This window comes from Centruroides vittatus, unplaced genomic scaffold (genome assembly GCF_030686945.1).
Source record: "Centruroides vittatus isolate TY-2023 unplaced genomic scaffold, ASM3068694v2 contig_502, whole genome shotgun sequence".
NCBI classification, from domain to species: Eukaryota; Metazoa; Arthropoda; class Arachnida; order Scorpiones; family Buthidae; genus Centruroides; species Centruroides vittatus.
Window position 1 is genome coordinate 666,071 of NW_027122289.1, and position 19,226 is coordinate 685,296.

A 19,226-nucleotide genomic window follows, 5' to 3' on the forward strand; every position below is an offset into this window, starting at 1 on the left:
GGTTACATCGAAACTATGTCGACGAAAGAATATAAAAATAATTTTTATGAGTAATTATTCTAAGAAAATCTTTGGTAAATTTGGAAATAAATATTTTATTTTAATAATTTTTAGCTTTTAATATATATATTCAGGAGAGATAGAAAGATCAAGAATATCTTGAGCTACAACAGAACAGGTCCTAAGACCTAAATCGTAGAAAGTTTATGATGATAATAATGGTGATGATGTATGTATGAAATATTCCATTTTCCGACGATACGGGGCGCTAATAATGCTAGATTTACTAGAATCAGATAACGTATATATTTTTTATTCCTTCTGTTCTGATGATACTTAAAAGATGTCCTTTCGCCCTTATCACGACCTCGGACAAGTTCGAAATGGGAAGTTAGGAATTGAGACATTCCAGTTAATCCACTCCTGATAATTCTACGGAACTCGAATCCGGGTCCTTAAACAACAATCTGACGTTTTTACCATTTTGACTATTAGGCTCTTGGTACTTTTATGAAACCAGAATTTTTGAATATACAATATATCAAGAATATTTCTTTAATAAGCAATTAAATGGATATGAGTAAACAATGTGTCGTTATACCCATTGACTCTCCTCGCTGCTCTAATATGCAATTTGTCTTCTTAGTCTTAGGGGCTGTCCTTAAATAACGTCCGCATTTTTCTTGAAAGTTTTACTCCCTCTCCTCCCATTGTCCCAATTTGTCCAAGTTTCCGTAATTTCCCTCCCATCTTCCGAGGTCCAACAAAACTCAACCCCTCCTCAAAATCTTCTCCACTTTATAAATAATAAAATGTGTAAATTGTATAAAATTTAATGAAATAAAACGGACGTCCATTGAAGTTCAACCTCTCCCCTCCCTTCCAGCGTGGACGTCATTCATGGACAGCACCTTATTTGAATAATGTATTTCTGAATTTAGAAAATTTTCATTTTCATTTTTGACTCTCTGTCCAGTAGGCACTAAAAGAGCTTTTGTAATCACACCCATCACGGATTTGACCAGGTCTACAATGAGATAGGTCGGGTCGGGTGGTGGAGCCGACATATCCGGGACAGATTTCCCATAAAAAATTTCTAAAGTTGGCAGCCCAAATTCTACTCCGGTCTTTCAGAGCAGCAGGCTGACGCCTTCAACCCCTCGGCTCTCTGGCCGTCAGTATGTTATCATTTACAAAGCATCCATGGTGAAACATTGAAAAGTGAAGCGATAGCTCCATAGTTCGTAAATGTGCATCGACTGTATAATAAAACGGAAAGAGTTGGTACATAATCATTGGTTACTAAAGAAGTCTTTTAATATGCACAATTGGATTATGAATCGTATTTGGAAATCACAATAAGCCTGAAAGGCCAGTGTACCACAGTGAACCAGAAGTTACGGCTTCAGATAGAATGCTGGATATGTCAATCTATTCTGGATTGACATATTCTGTGGATCTTTAAGTTAATACTCAATGCGAAATCTTAAGAGGAAACCATCTCATCCGCAATTTAAGACCCACAGATCATCAGCAATCGTAAAAATCTAAGCATTTGAAACTCGTATTCAGTCTTGGGCTCCTCAGAGTAGCAATCGAAACCTAAGTCGGCACAGAGAACTGGCTGATTGCTATACATGTGCGACTGAATACTGAAAAAATCCCAAAATACTCATAAAGAAATTCCCGAGGATCCTACTCGGACTTGACTCGGGTTCTTCGGAGTTGCATGCAAATACATTTATTCATTTCAACCATTCTATAAAATATATTTTTACAAGAAAAAACTTTATTTTAATAAAAACTAACAATATACAAACATTTATATCTTTATCTTAAAATAAAACAATAAAAAAGAACATAATTTGAATCCAAAAATTCATAGAATAATCACTTTTGCATTGCTATATGACTCATACATAACTAATTTTTTTTTTTTTTTTAGAATAATAGCTATTTTTAATAATGGTATAAGTAAATTATGAGCTTATAATTATATATAGATGAGTCTATAATTAAAAATTCAATTGTTTCAGGATTTTTCATTAAGAAAAAATACCCGAAAACACCGAAAAATGGCGCCCGAGACGATACGACGCGATAGTTTCTAACTTTAGACGTTAGGTGGTGCTGATACTCGATGTTGCATTTGACACTGCTAGGCGGCGTTCAGGTAGCAAAATGCCGAGGTATGAAGGTTACGTCGTTGCTGCTGATAAATATCCAATAATTCTCGATATTGGAAGTGCCTACACGAAGTAAGTATTATGTTTTTTGATCTTTTCTAATTCATAAAAGCATTTAAATATGTTTACGATCCTTAAATTTATAAATACAGAATATATCAACAGTAGCAGCCATTTTTAATTAGGTTAAATGACACATCTCTACATAACACATGGTTTACATCATCCAAACATGTTTATTTATTATCTAACAATGAATAAAATTGCATATTTAACTGATTTTGATTGATATATCTTCAAATAAATACATTGAAACATCTGATCTGATGAAACAATTTAAAAATAAGGCCTCAAAGATGAGGTGGGGCCTGACTATTCACAAGTGTGGGCCCCATTCTCTCTTCAAAAGCCATAGAAATATATAAATAAATAAAGTAATAGGAGATTATCAGCCACGTCACAAAATACAGCTTTATACATTATTTTCCCATATAAAAGACTAAATTTTGGGGCTCCTCTATTGCTGGGTCTGTTTATAAATCTAGATTTACACAGATTTATATTTATTAATATCACTATTAACAATTGCAGCTTTGAATGAGGCATTGGGTCTTCTTTATCTTCACGTTTACCTATGTTTATATGGAGTCAGTGTTTCCTCCATTTCTTCTTATCATATTACTTATCCTTATCCAATGAGGCATTGGGCATGGATAAGCTATCTCTTACAAAGATTCACATGTAAACTTATCCATTTTATATGGAGTGAATGATTATAAGCATACAACGAAGGAATATGATTAGTAATAAAATGGTGCAAAGAGTTGCATCCATTTGACAAGATACATTTTGCTTGAAACAAGCAGTTTAGTTTTGTGTAAAGTTAAATAATGGTAATTGAATGATCGAGTCAGAATAATTATTGGGCTAGAATTTGACTAATTAATTATGTAGATACGCAATTTGAACTAAAGGTAGATGATTATGCCAAGGCAGAGCTAGAAATTTTTCACAGGTCAGAGAAAACTTAAGGGTTCATAGTGGTTTCTACCCCTATAAAATGAATGTTATTTTTACTAACAGAAAATAAATATTTAAAACTGCTTTTTATTAATTCAGAAGCATTCTTTGCATTTCATCTGTTAAAAAAAAATGGCAAAGGAGGTCTGCTATACCTCAGGCCCCATACAATCTCATCATGGTTAGTTTATAACAGGAAAATGTAATGTCAGGAGGTCAACTGCAACTGTACGTTTCTATACATAGACTGACACAGTTACAAAACTGATATGAAACATCATTTTAATTTTATAATATTGTTAAAATATAAAATTGTGTACATAAGTTCATGGGCAGATGGGACTTGTTTGAACAGCAAGGAAATATAAGGACAGGTACCTCTTGAAATTTTTCAACTTTCTAATGGCCCAAATTGCTGCTACATAATCTGTGTGTATTTTTGTACAGATGTGGATTTGCAAGGGAAACTGGTCCCCGTTGGATTATATCATCCGAAGTTAAAAATTCTCAAACTGGGAAGGTAAGAATAAAGATATTTAATAGCTGTAAAATGTACACAGGTATATAAAATTACAAATTTTTGATTTAAGGTGACAAAATTGTGGGATTACAAGAGTCCTGAAGAATTGTATTTACTCTTCAAAGAATTCCTTCAACAAATGTATTTCAAGTAAGCATTATAATTCATTATTTTTTCATAAGCATTGTACTATTCTTTTATAAATTTATTCCTGTGTACAGAATTTATTTAATAATTCACCATTTCCAAAAAACAAAACTTGAGTTAAAACTTTTCTACCCCAGTAAGAGTAAATGCTGTATTTGAGAATATGGAACAGATTATTGCTATTTTAAACAGCTTTCTGCAGTTCCATTTACCTGGTTTTCATGGAACCAATTACTTGCATAAGCAGAGAGATTATTGTATATATAAAATTGTTTTTTTTAATACTGGATTAACTATTACACAAAACACACAACTGCAAAGAATAGAACAGGCTTCTAGTTTTTTAATCATATAATAAGCATGTTCCCAATAACAATGGTTATCAAATTTATTGATTGGTGAATCACTTGTGCCCCCATCCATTTCTTATTTTGTATTACCCTGTGTCATTTTAGATAAAATATTTTGGCACACAATCTATTATCATCATCTATCTGGTAACATGATGTATGAGATATGTGATGCATGAAAATGTTCTTTTCTTTGGCTAATGACATAGTATTGCAGTTTGGAAAGTTGAATAGATCAGTGTGTGGAACCCACCAGTGGTCTACAAACCGTACTTTGAGAACTAATGTTTGAAATGAGAGTATCTATAAATACCAGAGGCCTATAAATGCTAAATTCATACAGCCCACAAGTTTCTTGATCTGGTCTGGCAAACATACAAACTCGCAATTATAAATTGGTTAGTCGAGATACAAACTAATTTGTTGTTTCTTCTTTTGAGACCTGTGTCCTGTGAGACCAAGCATCATTTTTTACAGTGCTTGGTCTCACAAAATCATGCATGAAGATTTCTGGTGCAAATTCAAATTTTGATTCTGTGGAGTGGTATAGTATCTTTACCACACAAGCCACCCACCTATCAAGATACAAGCTCTGGAATTGCGCAATTTCTTACTGATTCTAAGGCGAGAGTTGATGATGATGATGATGATAATGATTATAACAACTGATTTTCTAGAACACCTTGAATAATTTAAAAATTAGTTTTATTTGGGGAACGTGGGGCAAATATTTGTTAAACCGTTGAATGATTTGAAATACAAAAACAAAGAATTATTAAAAATTCATAAAATAAAGACTTGTACATAACAATCTCATTGCACAGAAGAAATAAATTTTAGTTGTCTTCACTACTATCTTCCAAACCATTTTGCCAATACTTCTTATTTGCCAGTGGCTGGACATGTTTGTTACTCAAATCTTTTGGACATTTTGTTATAACTTTCAACTTCTTCATATTAGTTTGCTGGTTTAGTTTTCAATAAGAAAATTATGAGCATCGTACAGCTTATTCACAAAATGCCAAAGGTATTTCCGGTGTATAAAACTGCACACTTGTTAGCACAGAATAGTTTTTAAATTTTCCAACAAGATTGCCATAAAGAATAAAAAACTCATCATATGGGGAAAATGTATAATCTATTTTGGCAAACTATGTTATAGTAACTGAAAGAACATTTATTAAATAAGATAAACAGATGATTTCATATGAACTGTTATAAAGTACAATATAGTTTTGATATAAGTACTGCATTATACAACGGTTACCTGTATTTAATTTTATTGGTGATCTATATGTAATACATATACAAGAATAGGTTTACCATCTTTAGCTGTTATCATCTACTGTAGGACATATAGGTCTCTCCAATCACTTCAATCCCAAGTTTTCTGCTTCCAGTTCTCTTCTGTATTTCATCTCTCCAGGCATCCATCTTCTTGATCTCTGCAGCTAACCCACATGCCTAACCCAACATTTTCTTCATGCAGGAATATATTATATGTTGAAATTTATTTTGTAAAAATTATAAAAATATTTATTTTTATTATCATTATTATTACTTTTTAGATACGTAGTTGCTAATCCTAAAGAAAGAAGGGTTGTAATTGTGGAATCCGTAGTTTGTCCGACAGTTTTTAGAGAAACGTTGGCTAAAGTTCTCTTTCATCACTTTGAGGTACAGTATCAATTAACAATTAGATTTTTAGAACTTTTATGAAACATAAGATTATTTTCCAAAATCGTTACAGATTCCTTCTCTGATCTTTGTGCCTGCCCATTTGATGAGCCTTTTTACGCTAGGGATCACCACCGCTCTCGTACTCGACGTTGGCTACAATGAAACAGCCGTGCTTCCGATATCCTTTTATTAAAATCACACTAAATAGTTTTGTAATTTCAAGAATTTCCTTAACTGGCATACGTCTACGAAGGAGTGACATTGTTACGTGCATGGCAAGGCTTACCATTAGGCGGTCATGCTATTCACAGGTTAGTAAATTTGGAGTAATAGGGTTTAAATGTTAATCACGTATCTTAGGAAGATTATGTTTAATAAACAGGAGAATAGAGTTAGGTTTAATGGAGAACGGAAAGATAAAGGTTAAAGGCTTGGACGAAGTTCCTTTGAATACCGTATTAACAGGTAAATGTCTAATTTATTTGTTACGAGACTAGAAAATTTTGCCTGTTAACATACAGGAATCGATTTTAAGAACATTTTTAGGATTTCTAAATATATATTAGGGATTATTATTAAAATAGTAATAATTCTCTTTTAATTGCATCCCGAAGAAGATGCAGGTAAGATTATTTATAACTATATTATATATTACATGAAAAACAAATATTTTTTATAAAAATTACTTTGAATGATGAAAATGATTTCAGTGTGCTCCAATACTGTGTTTCAATCATTCTCATTGTTAGGATTTTGAACTTCAGTTATTAAATGAATTGTATTTAAGCAAAATAAAATACAGTCAAACCTGTTTTTATGCACTCCTTTTATGTGCGATTTTTTTAATGCGAATTTTTAATTTGTGCGGTATAGTTGGCGACTAGTCTCGTGCGATTCGTCATGTCTTACGTTGACTTATTATAGCTAAATAAACTTATTATAGCATAAATGCACTTATTATAGTAATATTATTGCATGAATATGCGAAAAATGAAATAATTTACTTTTTAAGTCAACAAAACACCACCTGGACAAAAATATGTAAAACAGACGATAGACCAGACTATGCAGTCAAGTGCTGACATCTGTTGTCAATAAATTCTATTTCGTATGGTTTTGAGTTATTTTCTATGTGAGACTTTTTTTATGCGGTCCCTGTTGACCGCATAAAAAAATTATTTTTTTAATTGTGTTGCGAAAACTATTATTTACAGCCATTCGTGAAGTTTCGTGAGATTTTTTTTATGCGTTTTTTTAATGCGGTCCCTATCCCCCGCATAAAAACAGGTTTGACTGTAGTAGTATAATTCTCAAAAAATATTTAAATTTACCGGGTGGTAGATCAATAGAAAATAATGGCAATTTTTTTTATAAAGAAAACACAAAAAATTGTATTTTGTCTATTGTTCATCTCTTACTTTGTTATCCATTTGACGATGTGTCAATCTGTGTAAATCACACAACATAATAGTCATATAATCTTTTCTGTAAGTTTTCTGTGTGTAAATAGTATGTACCAAATTTATATAGTCGAAAAGCCATATGTGGCTTGCAAGTTGCAGTTTGGACTTACATAATCTATACAGGTCATACCTTGAGTTACGTCATTCTCGATTATATGTCGTTTGTCAAAAAAGTATATGGAAAAATAAAAATGAAGTTTAAGTCATTTTATTCGACTTTACATCCGTCTGCCACAAATATTGAAGTCGTAATATCACTAGAAAAGCATTAAAAGCACATAAAATCATATTAAAATATGTATGTACTGTACTGTACATTTACAGTGAATGTTAATATAATCATCATAAATCCTAGAGAACGAAACACGAAAACATCTGTGTTTCTGTGTTGTCATCTTATTTAGCAGTTTTTAAGTGCTCATTATTGGTATTTTAAACCATAGTTTCAACTTACGTCATAACTACACAAGTAAATTCGACTTACATCGCCTCTCCTGGAACCAATTACCGACGTAAGGCGAGGTATACTTGTATAAGTATACTGTAACTGTACAAAGATGAGGTTCAGGCAGCTATAAATTTTTTTCATTATTATCTTAATGTACAGGTAATATAAACACATTTATTGTCATGATAAATTATTTTTAATTATTTAATTAATTTCTAGAACCTTTAAAAGAATCTGTATTCGAAGATATTAAAGGTAATGTTTTAAAAAAAATAATAGTTTTGTAGTATATTTTCAAACCTGTTGGAAGTAAAGAAAATTTTCATTTGTTTAGTTCGAACGTGCTTTGTAACAACACTGGAACGAGGTCAAAAGATTCAAGAACACGAAGCCAGTAAAAAACTTTCTTCACCTGTTAGCGTATGAGAAATTAATTAATATTAGCAGAAATTGATTTAAGAACATTATTAAGATTTCTAAACACATTATAGGTCGAGTTACCGATCCCGCCTCACGATATTCAATATCCGTTAGACGGGGAGAGAATTCTAACCATTCCAGGATACATAAGGTTAATTATAATTATTTGGTTTACTCTCTTTATATCAAAATATGATAAAACTAATTATACAATTGCAGAGAGTGGGCTGCCGAAATGTTGTTTGAGCAAGACGGCGAGGAACAAAATGTCGCAACTATAATATTGGATTCTATTTTAAAAGTAGGTTGTTGCAAATTTTTCCACTTGGCATTATTTTGAGATCCGATAGCCTTCGGTGTAATTACAAGATATCTGTAGTGTCCGACGGACGTACGAGTGGCACTGGCCGAAAATATCATTGTGATGGGAGGTACGGCGATGTTACCGGGGTTCAAACATCGTCTGATGACAGAAATTAAGCTACTTCTGACGCAGAAAAGATATGCTAATTTGCCCATCAAAAGTATAAAATTTCATAACCCTCCCTGTAAAGAAAATTACACAGCTTGGCTCGGAGGTAAAGTTTCATCAAATTAATTATAGGTGGTAGTTTATAATAAAAATAGTCACTTATTAATTATCATGTATTTTTCAGCTGCTATATTTGGAGCAACCGATGCGATATCCAAGCGTTCCATAAGCAGAGAGCAATTCAACCAGCATGGGATACCTGACTGGTCCGACCACAACTGGGATTCCAGTGGAAAATCTCTAGCCTAGAAAAATGACCACAACGAATTTATATACATGGATTTTTTAATGTTTTTGTTAATTTATTATAGCTAATAAGCTTTAATTATTATTGGTTATATACAATAAAATATTTGTTCGTGCTCGTCTAATTACTTTCCATCATGCATACAAATAAGTTTAAAACACTGAAGCACAATATCAAAATGTCAGGAGGAGGCAAAAGTAATGACTGAATTGCAAGCTGGAAGACCATATAGAAAACATTATATACATATAGATAGATATAAATAAATTACATCTGCATATTACTTTATTCAAATAAAATGCTTTGTTTTTTTTAATCCATGGTGAATATACAAGATGCAATATTGTCCAAGATCCAATCGATTCCGGTCAATAGATTCTCTCCAGTTATGGCACTGCATGGGAGAATGTGCCAGTGATGACTTTTTATGATATCCAATTCAAGAATCTAAAAGGCAACAAAGCAGTTTATTTACATATTACATCACCAAATTTCATTATTTAATTTTAAAAATTTACAGAAAGAGTTGTAGAATGATTTGCGTGTTGCTTACCTCTTTAATTTCATTTGCAGGCAATGCACCTGGCAAATCTTGCTTATTAACAAACACTAAAAGTGTAGCTCCAAGTAATCTCTGAAAATACAAAGACACTGATCAAGCAAGTAGTAGCCTTGTTACTATTATACTGCATGTCGAAAACATTTATAACCCCCTCATTAGCATTACAAGTCTACTGCTTGCTAAGAACCCTGCATTTAGAATACCTAATTATTCAAATTCTACACTTACTTCTTCAAGGAATAATGCATGCAATTCATTTTTGCAGTCCTGTAACCGGCGGCGATCTGCACTATCCACCACCCAAATGAGTCCATCCGTACTTTCAAAGTAATTTTGCCAATACGATCTAAGAGATTTCTGGCCACCGACGTCCCACATATTCAAGCGAAATCTATCAAAAACTAGGCAGTTAAATTATCAATGGTAATAAGAAAATTCCATTGCAACTTACCCTCTATGTTCTAATGTCTTAATGTTAAATCCAAGTGTAGGTGATATGGTATTGATATCTTCTCCATTAAATTTCTTCAGAATTGTTGTCTTCCCAGCATTGTCTAGACCACTATATTGTTAAGGAAGAAAATCAGTTACTGTATGAATTTTACTGCAATTAATATAGAGGGAAATGTATTTTGTATGATTTTAAAGTAACATATAACATGTTCATTTGAAGCAGAGAAAAATCAAGTAGTAACTAGGCACAGTTCATTTTCTGTTCAAGCACAAAGTAAAAATTGGCTTTAAAGTTGACCAATCAAGTTTTCAGAATGAATTCAATTCTATAAGCCACATAGAAGAGGCTTTGCTAACACTCTGCTTCAATTAAGGCTAGCTCATTCATACCTTTTCATAAATTTAACTGAGTCATGTTTTCTCATGTGGTATGTTGAAATTTTTGTAATAGCTTTCATATTTGGGGATTGCTGCCTGTTGCAAAATTCACAATTTGCCAAAATCATATTCAAAATTGCCAGAGAGAAGTCCAAACAACAAAAAAAAAGTCATTTGATAAAAATGAGCATCACAGAGCATGAATCAGCCAAAAAACTTATGTCAATAATCTAGGCAGTTCTCAGTTGTTACTACAAATCACCTAGGCCAGGGATGGCAAACCTTTTTGAGTCTGCATGCCATATAGTAATCATTTTTATCTTTGAAACTTTGGCATGCATAAACATTTTTAGACTTCAAATAATAATATTCAAAGAAATTAAATGAATATGCTTTAATTAGAATAAATGTAAAGCAGCTGATTCAAAAACAGAATGATCGGCTGATAAACCAAAAGGAGATTGAAAAAGACATAGGTGATAAGTGGAAATTGTCCAAAGTTACGTGCCACATGATTTCTCAGAAATGCCACTTTGGGTACGTGTGTCATAGGTTTGCCACTCAATCTAGGCATTCAGTGTCAACATATCCTAAGGAATAATTATAACTAATGCAACTCATAAGTGACAATTACATTATATATGGAAATATACAACTGTTTTTTAAATAAACCAATATACGGTATCTGGTTCATTTCACAAATCTGGCCTGGAACTCATGTTTCACCTGATTGGGACTATGAAGTATTTAAAGAGACTGTGCCAGTAACCCCAAGATATGCTTCATATTCCTGTTAAATTCATGTAATCTGCACATTTTTGTATACTAACATAGACTTGTCTTTGCTACTATGCATCAGTGATGGCTTGTGGTGTCTAATATGGGAGTGCTTTCAAAACAGGGCATGTGGTGTGCAACACTAATAAAATTGTTTTGATTAATTTTAAGTTAATGTTTTTATCAAAACCAATGCCAACAAAAACATTATACAAAAGAAAACCGATGCTATTAGTGTTGCACACCACATGCCCTGTTGCAACAGCATCTCCATATCAGACACCATAAGACATCACTGTTTATACATACTTCAAAAAAATGATAAAATTAATCTATATAAATATATATTGCTTCATTTATATGTCAAAATAGTTCTATACTTTTTCTTCATTAGTCAGATGTTTTAGAAGTCTGTATACATTAACTATGGAGAGAAGTCAAAAATTATTGCATAGTATTTTATAATATTAGAACAAAAACTGTTTACACTTGCTAAACTCTACAGTCCTTTAATGTATTCCCTTTGCTTGTCAATAGTTGCTTACCAGCATTTTGGAAGGTCACCATTCCCATCAGCTCTCCATTTTTGAGTTCCTGGATGTGCAGGCAGAGGTGCAGCTTTTATAATTATTTAGCATTATTCAAAAATTCTTTTTCATTGTAATGTTCCAATTAAATTGTAAAAGTATCGGCCAGTGTTTTTGACATAAGTAAAAATTTCACATGCACTTAAGAATTTTATTCAACTATGCATTGACAAACTGCTTCTTGTGCCATAGTAATGTGATTTATTATTTCCTTTAAAAGTCATTCTTTCTTTATGTTTACAGCTCAATTCTCCAAGAGTTCAATTAGCACTTTCTATATAATTATAAATCGTAGTCATTTGCAAGAACTGCTGTTATTTTGATATGCAATTAGCTGAATGATTTCATTAATTCAAAAAACTGTCAGAAATTTTTATTTCTATAAATTTTGGGAGTGAAAGAGAACCACCTTTATACAAAAAAAGAGCAATTATTTATTGTGACATTGTCATAGTACCAGGCTGCAATTTTTAATTTAAATATGCTCTCCACCTCAAATTAATAGTAACTTGCCCCTGTACGTCATACTTTTCCTTTAACAATAGAGTTGTGCCAGTCATCTGGAGTTCTTATCTAACATCTTTTGGGGGAAATTTTTGAATTGAAATAACGTGACTTCCAGTTTACATTGGAAGTCCATATATAGTTAATTGGGGCCTCCTACCCAAGGTTTCTATATGCTGGTCTCATCTTCAGTCTTTCTAATTCCGTTCTCAAGATTAAGGAAAGGCAGACACACAAACAACAGTAAGAATGTATAGATCTACAGTATTTTCAAATTCCAGCACAATTAACATTAAATTTATAGTATATACATTAGAGAATCCTTCAGTATATCTAGATAAATAAATGTACAGTTTTGCATAGCAAACAATATTGTCATCACCCAAAGCATGTGTCTTTGTAATTTTTTAAATTCAAACTTGCATATAGATCTCATTGCTATGTACAATTATTAATGTTTAAAGTTGTTTGGCTTAGAATCGTACAAAATTTCAATGGCTAACAAATGTTGATATTCATATACTACTATATATACTAGTATATAAAATTCATACATTCTCTTTACTTTGGATCCTTTTCATACGAGAAAAACAGATCTGGAACTAAGAGAAATCTAAGTGTTCTGGTGAAATTTAATTAGGATTTCTTTAACCAAGAGATTGTTTCAAACTTTTAAATTAACAAGGAGTTGAAAGAAGATAGCTCAATTTTACATATATAATAGTATGTATAGATTTTCTGCAATAAGCAAACCATTTGAGAGGAAATTTTTATTTCTCATACAAAATACAGGTACTCCTCACTTTATGACAGAGTTCCGTTCCGACGACTACGTTGCTAAGTGAATTGGTCGATAAGCGAGGCGCTTGTGCTGGGAATATAGGATCGTTGTAAAATTATACAAATTATGCACAAACTTCAAATTTATTCATAAAAAGACATGCATATGTACATATTATCATTTGTTTATTTGGTTATCTGGAGCTATACAGGGTCCAGGTAAGGGAGATGACGACGATGAAAATTTGTACCTTCAAGGGCGGAGGTTCCGGATGTAACAGTCATAAACAAACTTGTGTGGTTTGCTTTGTAATCTTTTTTTCTTGATAAATTTCTCAATAGCACTTCAAAAGTTCACTCATCCCACGTTCAACGTTACTAAAACGTTCAGTATTTGGATCCATAGCCTCAAGTTCCAACATAGGTGCATTAATTTTGGAGAACACACCAGCTAACCCATGTACCACAAATTTCTTTTTCACTTCTTCAGTTCTTTCCTCTTCTTTCTCTTCCAAATGCTGCATTGCTTCTAACTCTATTAAATCCTCATTTGTTAGCTCTCCATTGGCGTAATCCACTAATTCAACAGTGTCTTCCACTTCGACATCTAAATTAAGTGCATTGGCAAGGCCCACAATTGTTTGAATTAAATCAAACTGACTAAAAAGTGTATAGTAAGCCTATAGTATGCTCAGTTTGCATGTCACCAATCACCACTGATCGACACCCATGCTAAGAAAGGGATTCCCCGAATTGCAAGTCGAAACTCAAGTGGTCGTTAAGCAGATAGGTCGTAAAGTGAGGACTATCTGTATTTTTTCTGCATATTTTCAAATTTTAATAAAATAGAATGCTGTTAAATTAACCTATGTATCCTTAACAGTGAATGAAGTTGAAAGAATGGTAAAGTTTTTGACCTGGTTAATGGGTGATCTTCAGGCATAGAACATGAAAGTGGAATGCCAGCATTGGTTAGGAAGCAAGATCCCAAGTGATTTTTCACAAATGTTCAACCAATGATGTTCTGTTTATGTCATATTGTGTGATGCAAACATTTCACATTGGTTAGTGTTTATTTTATTCGTTCATAGTGATTCACATGACAGCTTTACTGTGTAAGCCACATTATCTAAATGCATCAGTTATCCTGGACAAACTATTTTATTTTTTATTCACTTGTTTAACTTATAAAATAATTTACAACCATCTTAAACTCTTCCAGTTTATAATTTTCTAAAGCTTTAAATTTATACATTTCAAATTACAATCTATTGAGAATTGGATCATCTTATTGACTTATCCTATTCTTATCCAAACAAATTTAAATATATTACAATAAGTTCAATGTTCATGTTATATTTGTTGAAAAGATAATGTGTGTAATTATTATAATTTTCTTTGACTAAATAATTATTTTATGTATTAAATTTAAATCGTCCTGATCTGAGAAATCAATAAACTTTTTAATGTTTTCAGAATTTCAACATCTGTCCTGAGAAATGTGTAAATTGAATTTAAAATGAGGGCAGATTTAAAATTCATTTATTCATAACTTAATTTAAGTACAGAAGTTTGTTAATCCCATATCTATGAGACCAGAGTGATGCTGGATCATCATTTATCAATAATGCTAGACTACCAGATGTTTTTGTATTTTCATAAAATTTGATGTTATATGCAATCTAAACATTGCAACAATTGCTGTGCATCTTGAAACAGTACAAAATGCTGAATGCATGCACTGTGTTTATGCACACTCTTTAATCAGTCTGATGATGATAAATACAAAAGAAGCTCGCATCACTATTGCTAGTTTGCCCAATGCTTGTAAGGTATGGTTGCATCTAGCTTTATATATATGATTTTACACATTACATGTGTTAAGACTGAGTGTAAAACCTGTAAAAAGATTAATGAATGTGACTGTTGATTATTGCACAATGATTCATGCACATGCAATATTTATTCTCCAAATGTGCACCATATTTCCACCTGTGTTCATTGGAGATATAACCAAACAAATTCAAATTTTCAGAATACTAATATACAGAATTATTATCGATTGTCAGCTACTTTTCAGAAGGTGCTATGTCATTGGACATTCCATATTAATGAACATCTAGTGTATCTGCCATCCAGTTACTGCATTGTCTGTTAATAGACACACTTCAGATAATGATATCTTGTATTAACACCATACTTTTCTCATACTGTCATCATCTAGAGTATATTCTAAGTTTTTAATATATAAAATTTCTTTTTGTGTAAATAAGAAACAGCAAAGTAATAACTTAATGTAACAACATATTTAAGATTGAGGTTCATTAATTTTTCAGATATATGCAGCCCAAAGGTCAGTTAACTACTCTGTTTTAATACAGGTTTACATCAAACAATTTTTTTAAATGTATCAAGAACATTGCCTATTGTTTATCTCATTTTAAGAAGCCTACCAGTGGCCAAAACTACTAAACACTGATAATGTTTAATGGTTTTAGCCACTTGTTTGTGAAGCTCGTTTTTTCATTGGTCTAATACCTAAATAGAGGCCAGTTCTACCAGGAAGCACCGTACCTTGGTAGATCACCGATACATCCAGTTGCCTTTATTCCATCAATCCAATCCATTTTGAACAATTATTACACCATTTTTAAGTAATCAAGTACATAAATGAGACAGTAATTTAATCTGTACAATTATTAACTGGTTTTTTGCACCACTATGTGTATTATGTACAATATCTAGATTTTGAGTATAGAGTGAGTTTTATACATGAATTTACTAAGTTCTGTAATGCATTTATTTGCTTAATATACAAAAGTTATCATCAATTGAATTAATTATGTGGCAAAACTTTATGATTAATTCAAAACAAAAATATTGATTTATATATATTTATTATATAAAAGGATACAGCATAAGAAGCCTAACTTCCTTCTCCCTTTTCTTTAACTTCTTCAGAATTGTTAATAATCCCATTTTTTTTAAATTAAATTTTAGAAGAAAACTATCTTACTTTTCTACATCTCCATTCAAAATCCAAATAACAAGTGCGATAGTAGCGCCATTCGTTAACACGAAAAATTGTTGCATAAAAAAATATATAAATATTAAAATTAAAATGTTTTTATATTTAAATACTAAATTATTCTAAACAGAATAAAACGAAATATTAATATATTTATTTTATTAATTTTAATATCATTTTTAATATAAATTAATTTCTGAGAGGCCGGGTTCGTGTACAAGGTCTTAGATTATAAGGTTGCCTCATAGAGAAGAAGCGCTTCTCATTGGTTGCTTATTTGACGTCACTCATAGTCAAAAACGAAACATTTTACTACATCCTTATGGTAAAAACATTACCGATCAGAGGCTCGTAGCTTTAATTACACGCTAATATTTTATTAATTACGATTTTTACTTAATTAAATATAAATAAAAATGGATTATAAATAAGAAAAATCCGGAATATTGAGCAAATCTTCGTAATTTCTACGCGTAAAGTTAAAATTAAAATGCGTTTTTCTACTTTGTAAATGAAATCGATTCTATCTATTTTATGATATTATAATAACAATCAATAGTTTCTTAAAAGATTAATTTTGATAAATTCTACGTAGGTAATTTATATATAAGTACAGTAATTTAATTTAATTTATATCGTCAAACGACTTGGTTTTTAAAACCAAAAATTATATCGGTCTATTTTTTAATTTTTAATACTCGTGTACCTAAAACGATATTATTTACTCATACATATACAAAAATAACTTTATAACATAAAAAGATTGTTCGTTTGACAAACGTATTTTTGATATCAATATATACAAATTAAGTGTTACATGGAAACAGAATTAAAAGAAATCAGGTACAAACTTTTTAAAGTTTTCTATTGTTATTACAGTTTTTAAAACAGAATTTTTATTTTTATTTAAAATTAAGATCTTCTAAAGTTTTACAATCATTACATTTTAGAGATTCTTGTGGTTTATCCTGTTTATTTACATCTAAAAGTTTTTCTATCAGGTTTTTCTATTTCTCTTTAATAAACGATTCCTTCTTTGATTCGACTGATTAATATTTCCATTTTCTATATTTCCTAAATTTACTGTCGGTAGTAAAGATTTTTGTCCTGCTGTATGGATGCGAAAGTTGGACTCTAGACCCCAAACTGAGAAAAGAATTGAAGCTTTCGAAATGTATTTGTACAGACGATTACTTCGAATATCATGGGTGCGAAAGATTACTAATGTTGAAGTCCTGAACCGCATGAACAAACAAACAGAACTCCTGCTGACCATCAAGATCAGGAAAACACAATACAGGTACTCCTCACTTTGCGACGGAGTTCCGTTCCGACGACTACGTCATTAAGCGAATTGGTCGATAAGCGAGGATCGCTGTAAAATAATACAAATTATGCAACAAACTTCAAATTTATTGATAGAAAGACTATTATAGTACAATAAGACAATTATAGTACGCTTAGTGCGCATGTCACCATTCGCCACTGATCGACACTCAAGCTGAGAAAGGGGATTCCCCAAATTGCAGATCGAAACTCGAGTGGTCGTTAAGCAGATAGGTCGTAAAGTGAGGAGTACCTGTACATAGGTCATATAATGAGAGGAGAGAAATATCGAATACTTAGACTAATATTAGAGGGAAAAATACAAGGAAAAAGATCTGTTGGGAGGCCAAAGAATCATTAGTTGAAAGACATCACAAGGTGGTTCTGGAGAACATCTATGGAGATATTCCGAGCCGCTACATCGAGGACAACGTTGGCTATATGGATCGCCTACCTTCGACAGAGATGGCGCATTAAGAAGTAAAGTTTTCTTAGGGTTCTAGTTTAGGTTTTGCCAATAAATCTAATAATTCGGCTTTTAAATTTCTCTCAAAATCATTTTCTGTGAAATTGATTGAATTTGTCTTTTCTTTTACAGTTATGAATCCATTTTCTTCTTATAATTATTGGATCTTTAGGAAATCTAAAGTAACCAACTTTCGTGTCTAATAACTTTGTGTTAATGATAGCCGTAATTACAAGTTACAACAACACACGATGCTCCTGGCATCTAAAAATAAAAATAATGATGATAGTAAAATTTAGCTATTTTTAAAAAAATTTTCCCAAATAAATCTAATTAAGATATAATATTCTGAAGTGGAAAAAAGTAGTATTAACATTTCTTACATAAAAATTATTAAGCAAATAAATAACACTACAATAAATTTATACTATATATGAAATATTTTTATATTTTGCATTTCTATGCATTTTACGTAAATATGCATATTTTTAAAAAGTTATATTAATTAATAATAAACAATATTTTTCTTTTACATCTCGAGTTATCTTAAAAGTGTTACCATCCTGTTATGGGCCAGCTTACTATTTGTAGTGGTCATTTCATCGTGCAGATACTATTTTTATACACGAAAAAAACTATCCTTAGTATTTTAAAATATTTTAGTAAAAAATATATATTATCCGTAATCATATTCTGTAATTTCTACAGAACCAAGTGTAAAGACTACAACAGAATATCAAACAATTCTAGGAACACTTTTGTTACTTCCGTACAATTTTTATCGATATAATTATCGACATAATTATGTTTAATAATAGAAATAACCATAGATATATTTACATTCGAAGATTAAGAGTCTAAAAACTCTCAACAAAGTAACAAAAATAGTGAAATTCCTAAATTTTCTTCCCTCGCTAACTGTTGTGAAGCAGTCGCTCGACTACGGATGACGTATATCCGGAATCTGGCGGGAAGTGGCTAAACCGGCTGTATGAGGTAACCTTATAATCTAGGACCTCTCATGGTTCGAGTCCATGTCATTTCAAATTCTTATACATGTTATCCTTTGTATAACACGGTAGTTACGTTCAGAAAAAGTGTCGTTTTATCGGCAACGTTTTCGTATTTTTCATTGTTTTCATAAAAATGTTATGGATGACGAAATAAAAATACGTTATTAATCGAAAGTTTGTTCAGTCGAGTACCGAGCGACGTTTTTTTATAGTTTATGTTCGAATGCCGAATTGTTCGTGAACCGGAAGTCGTGTTGTACGGGGGATATTTGTCCGTGTTGTACGAGGGATACCCGTATTTTATTCTTTCATATGTCTGATCGAGCCCGTGAATAGGAA

At 31.6% G+C, this 19,226-nt stretch overlaps 2 protein-coding genes across 2 annotated transcripts; one reads left to right on the top strand and one right to left on the bottom strand.

Annotated features, from left to right (window-relative positions):
- Positions 1 to 2,132: 2,132 nt before the first annotated feature.
- On the top strand, positions 2,133 to 9,137 carry Arp10 (Actin-related protein 10). The gene is made up of 13 exons (XM_067273960.1): positions 2,133 to 2,258; positions 3,654 to 3,726; positions 3,797 to 3,876; positions 5,792 to 5,900; positions 5,974 to 6,081; positions 6,147 to 6,214; positions 6,286 to 6,368; positions 8,034 to 8,069; positions 8,149 to 8,234; positions 8,306 to 8,385; positions 8,454 to 8,535; positions 8,614 to 8,812; positions 8,891 to 9,137. The coding sequence occupies exons 1-13, from the start codon at positions 2,182 to 2,184 to the stop codon at positions 9,013 to 9,015; spliced, it is 1,206 nt and encodes a 401-aa protein (XP_067130061.1). The 5' UTR covers positions 2,133 to 2,181; the 3' UTR covers positions 9,016 to 9,137.
- Positions 9,138 to 9,280: 143 nt separating this feature from the next.
- Arl2 (ADP ribosylation factor-like 2) lies at positions 9,281 to 16,108 on the bottom strand. The gene is made up of 5 exons (XM_067273962.1): positions 15,969 to 16,108; positions 10,027 to 10,137; positions 9,804 to 9,966; positions 9,567 to 9,647; positions 9,281 to 9,460 (listed from the first exon to the last, which is right to left on the bottom strand). Exons 1-5 carry the CDS (start codon positions 16,031 to 16,033, stop codon positions 9,326 to 9,328), a joined length of 555 nt encoding a protein of 184 aa, XP_067130063.1. The 5' UTR covers positions 16,034 to 16,108; the 3' UTR covers positions 9,281 to 9,325.
- Positions 16,109 to 19,226: the final 3,118 nt, after the last annotated feature.

Excerpts from the sequence above, each read along its gene's own strand:
- Arp10 (XM_067273960.1), top strand. The coding sequence starts at position 2,182 with ATGCCGAGGTATGAAGGTTACGTCGTTGCTGCTGATAAATATCCAATA. Across the intron at positions 8,070-8,148 it reads TGTATTCGAAGATATTAAAG|TTCGAACGTGCTTTGTAACA; the intron begins GTAATGTTTTAA and ends TCATTTGTTTAG. Across the intron at positions 8,813-8,890 it reads TTACACAGCTTGGCTCGGAG|CTGCTATATTTGGAGCAACC; the intron begins GTAAAGTTTCAT and ends TGTATTTTTCAG.
- Arl2 (XM_067273962.1), bottom strand. The coding sequence starts at position 16,033 with ATGGGATTATTAACAATTCTGAAGAAGTTAAAGAAAAGGGAGAAGGAA. Across the intron at positions 10,138-15,968 it reads GAAGTTAGGCTTCTTATGCT|TGGTCTAGACAATGCTGGGA; the intron begins GTATCCTTTTAT and ends TTAACAATATAG. Across the intron at positions 9,967-10,026 it reads AAGACATTAGAACATAGAGG|ATTTCGCTTGAATATGTGGG; the intron begins GTAAGTTGCAAT and ends AGTTTTTGATAG.